The following is a 4613-nucleotide window of genomic DNA, read 5'->3' as shown; positions in this document are numbered from 1 at the left end:
ATTTTATAACCGTGGTTCCCACGGGTTATAACCTAGTATACTAATAAAAGAGTAGCTCTTTTGCCATATGTCATCATATTAGAGATTTTAATTAATGTGTTGTCACTTGTCAATCTATTAGTTTTCCATTTTAAATTTATTAGACCTCCTCATTAATGTGATTCTATTTTAAATTTTAAATTATTGTTTTCATTAATTCACAAATAAAAAATATCTAATATATATTAAAAATTAATTTTATATATTTATTTGAATCAATAATTATAATTTCACATAACTAATAAAAAATATCTCTTAAATTAATAATTTATTTAAAATAACTTATTAATAATTTTTAGTTTTTACTATAAAAGTTTGATTAATTTTATAACCGTGGTTCCCACGGATTATAAACTAATATATATATATATATATATATATATATATATATATATATATATATATATATATATATATATATATAATTTGGTAACAATTTAATTCACATATGAATAATTTTGTTATGGAGCTATTTTGAAAATAATATTAGTTAATATTTTGTATTTACATGTATGGTACTATAAGTAATGTCTTCGTTTATAAGAAAAATACAAAATTACATAAAAGTCATTAGATTTTGGGTAACTCTTATACAAGTAATTTTATTATTATTTTTTTTCAATTTCGATATTTAGAATATGAAGTCACCAAAATGTTATGTGATCATGGACTTCCAAAATGTTACGTCATCATGGACTTTAAGTATGTAATAAACGGAGTTGACTGGTAAAATAATAAGAATTATAACAAATTAGAAAATAAAGTGTCTTAATTAAAACAATAAAAAATACAATTTAGCAAACTAGCAACAAACTATAATTTAACAATTAGGATAATTTGAAATTGACAAAACTAGTTGTCAAAAAATATTTAAACTGATTCAAAACTCGTTATTTCGAGATTTTATAAAAAGAGGGTTAAAACGTCAAGCAACGTTTGGAAAAGTGGTATAAAACACAACATGTTAAACTTGGATAAGATCAATATAATCTCCAACGATACAAATTATTATTATTATTTTGAGTTTGACAACTACGGAAATCATAATTACATGATTTACCACATAGAGAAATTTCTATAAATACTCCTACTCGCCGTTGCTATACAATCCTCCATTTCTTCTTCGTTTTCAACCCTTTCATACGTTCTCTTCTTCACCACTTTCATTTAGCACAGTTTCAAACAAATTATTAGTCACCATTATGGCCGGCGGTTATGTGCCGACCGCTCCCGGCGGTGATAAAGGTTACCCCGGGAACCTCACTCTTTATGTCACCTTTACTTGCGTTGTTGCGGCCATGGGTGGTCTCATTTTCGGTTATGATATCGGAATCTCCGGTAATATTATGCTCTTCCATTTCAGTTTCTTGATTTTCCGATCATGTTATATGATCTTTTTCTTTTGTCTTTATTGTGTTTTAAGATCTTCATCATCTTATGATCTCCGGTTTTTCTTATGATTAGGTGGTGTGACGGCGATGGATCCATTTCTGAAGAAGTTCTTCCCGTCGGTGTACAGGAAACAGTCCGCTGATACGTCGACGAACCAGTACTGCAAGTTTGATAGTCAGACGTTGACTATGTTTACGTCGTCGTTGTATCTAGCGGCGCTGCTGTCGTCGTTGGTGGCGTCGACGGTGACCCGAAAGCTTGGCCGGAAACTTTCAATGCTGTTCGGTGGTATCCTTTTCTGTGCCGGCGCTTTGATCAACGGTTTTGCTCAAGCCGTTTGGATGCTTATCGTTGGTCGGATCCTCCTCGGATTTGGCATCGGGTTTGCCAATCAGGTAATTCTTTTCAAAATTAATTTTTTTCTTTTCATATTCAAAAAAAATTCTTTGTTATTCTAATTTTTATAAATCATGAGATCTAAAATATACTTTTAGAAACTTTCTGCTTACTAATTATACTCTAAAATGACCATTTTAAAACATTTAATATATATTATTTTGATGATATAAAACAAATGTCATAAATGAAAATAGAAATTATAAAACAAAAATTTTGAGTAAAAATGAAAATTTAATAAGTATTTATTATTTACTGACACAAGTGTTTAACTTTTTTTACCAACCTCACAAGTTGGTTTTGAAACAGATATTTTTTTATTTGTTTTGCGTTGTTTTTGGTGTTAGTTTCAACTTGTTTCGAAAACAATTAGTAACTTAATCAATTAAAAATTATAAAAAATAAAGACCTTTTTTGTTTTTTCATTGCACATGTTGTCACTTTGTTTGTTTTCAAATGTTTCATAACTAAAACGCTTTGCTTGTGATTGCAACCCCTACAAAGCTTGACTTTCACAATGACACCCCCTAAATTTAAAAAAGAAAAAAAAAATCTCACTATCACAAACAATAATATTCTTACATTTCATTATAATCCAAAAATATCCATCATTATTTATCTTTATTCATAATCTTTTTCTTTGTATATACAGTCTGTGCCACTATACCTTTCGGAAATGGCACCATACAAATATCGTGGGTCCCTCAACATAGGTTTCCAATTGTCAATCACAATTGGAATCTTAGTGGCCAATGTTTTGAACTACTTCTTCAACAAACTTGATGGGAATCTAGGATGGAGGTTGAGTCTCGGGGGAGCTGTGGTCCCCGCCCTGATTATCACAGTGGGATCACTGATCCTCCCCGAGACCCCAAACTCCATGATCGAAAGAGGTCAAACTGATGAAGCGAGAACAAAGCTTCGCAGGATCCGAGGGGTTGATAATGTTGATGCGGAGTTCAATGATTTGGTTCATGCAAGTGAAGAATCGAGGAAAATCGAACATCCATGGAGAAATTTGTTGCAAAAAAAGTATAGACCACAATTGACAATGGCAATATTGATCCCGTTTTTCCAACAACTTACGGGGATTAATGTGATCATGTTTTACGCTCCGGTTTTGTTCAAAACAATCGGTTTTGGTGGTGATGCTTCGCTTATGTCGGCTGTGATTACCGGATCTGTAAATGTTCTTGCAACTTGTGTTTCGATTTACGGTGTTGATAAATGGGGACGAAGGTTTCTTTTCCTTGAAGGAGGCATTCAAATGCTCATTTGTCAGGTATAATTAATATTCTCTTGTTATAGATTACATATGAATGTTTTTTTGACTTAATGCATAAAGTCATGAAATAAGAGTTTTCTCCACTAAGTTCGGACTTTTTAAACTTTATCAAGACAAGACGTTATCATAATGGCGTCTCAATATGTGTCGAGATGTACTACACAGTTGTATTGCACAACTTTGGAGTACATCTTGAGATGACAATGTGTCATTAAGCTGACAATCCTTTTTTTTTTATGGAATTAATAGGTTGCAGTTGCGGTCTTCATAGGGATCAAATTTGGAGTAAATGGAGATCCGGGTGATTTGCCAAAGTGGTATGCCATCGTGGTTGTTCTCTTCATATGCATATATGTTGCAGGGTTCGCATGGTCATGGGGCCCACTAGGGTGGCTCGTACCTAGTGAAATCTTTCCACTTGAGATCCGATCAGCCGCCCAAAGTATCAATGTGTCGGTTAACATGATATTCACCTTCATAATTGCTCAAGTGTTCTTAACCATGCTTTGCCATCTTAAATTCGGGCTTTTCCTCTTCTTTGCATTTTGGGTTGTTATCATGACGATTTTCGTGTATGTGTTCTTGCCTGAAACAAAGAACATTCCTATTGAAGAAATGGTGATTGTGTGGAAGAAGCATTGGTTTTGGAAAAGATTTATGGTGGATGTTGATCACCCTAATGGACTCGAACTAAACAAAGGAAGCGATGGGGTTAAGAAAGTATAACTTTTATCAAATTTAGTAGTGATTTATATCTTATGTATTGATAGTTGTATGTTTTAAAGTACCACTCCACAAAAGAGTAAATATGAATTGGTTTATGGGTATCAAAGGATGTAATTTGGGATTGTTCTACTGGAAACTATAATATTTTCTTGTCAGTTCATTGATGAATCGAATTTGTGTTGTTATATGTTTGGTCTAATCACTCATGTTTAATTACTTTGATGGGTGGTTTGAGTTGTTCTATTAGGTTAGTCTGTGGCTTGGTAAGGGATATATTTGGCATGCTCGGCGAATACCAGCCGAGGCCTCGGCAATTCGGCAGAGAGTTACCGATGAGACACAGAAAACCCAATTTCAATTTTTTCACCATTTATTATTCAAATAGCATTTTCAAAAAATACAATCTTTCTCAAAGAAAACCCAATTTCATTTTTTTTAGAATTTCAAATTTTAAACATTCAATCTTCAACTATAAATACTTCCATCTTTATTCACTATTCACCACATTCAAATCTCCTTAATCTAATTCTCTTAGCTTTCTTAGCTTTCCATATTTTTCTATACCCAATCACTAAAACTGGCTATTGTTTGGTCTACTGAAGAAGAGATCTTACTTGTTCATGGATTGATGTAGCAGATGATCCAACCCACAACGACAACCCTACGACTACTTTTTGGAGGAGAATTGCCAACATATACAACCGCCAAACCCTTCAACCTCGAAGAAAAATGTAATCTAGGCCAAATGGTGAAACTCACACACACTCGCAACTCG

At 32.8% G+C, this 4613-nt stretch overlaps 1 protein-coding gene across 1 annotated transcript; it reads left to right on the top strand.

Moving 5' to 3' along the window:
* The first annotated feature begins 1084 nt into the window (after window positions 1–1084).
* On the top strand, window positions 1085–4025 carry LOC145061131 (sugar carrier protein C-like). The gene is made up of 4 exons (XM_079008520.1): window positions 1085–1377; window positions 1504–1826; window positions 2480–3109; window positions 3362–4025. Exons 1-4 carry the CDS (start codon window positions 1242–1244, stop codon window positions 3836–3838), a joined length of 1566 nt encoding a protein of 521 aa, XP_078864646.1. The 5' UTR covers window positions 1085–1241; the 3' UTR covers window positions 3839–4025.
* Window positions 4026–4613: the final 588 nt, after the last annotated feature.

This window comes from Lactuca serriola, chromosome 7 (assembly GCF_051521515.1).
Source record: "Lactuca serriola cultivar US96UC23 chromosome 7, Lser_US96UC23_V15, whole genome shotgun sequence".
NCBI lineage: Eukaryota > Viridiplantae > Streptophyta > Magnoliopsida > Asterales > Asteraceae > Lactuca > Lactuca serriola.
This window is presented reverse-complemented; position numbering and strand designations above follow the sequence as displayed.

Bases quoted from the DNA above. Each gene is read 5' to 3' on its own strand.
- LOC145061131 (XM_079008520.1), top strand. From the start codon at position 1,242: ATGGCCGGCGGTTATGTGCCGACCGCTCCCGGCGGTGATAAAGGTTAC. The intron at 1,378-1,503 runs GTAATATTATGC...TCTTATGATTAG, and splicing joins TTATGATATCGGAATCTCCG to GTGGTGTGACGGCGATGGAT. The intron at 1,827-2,479 runs GTAATTCTTTTC...TTGTATATACAG, and splicing joins GCATCGGGTTTGCCAATCAG to TCTGTGCCACTATACCTTTC.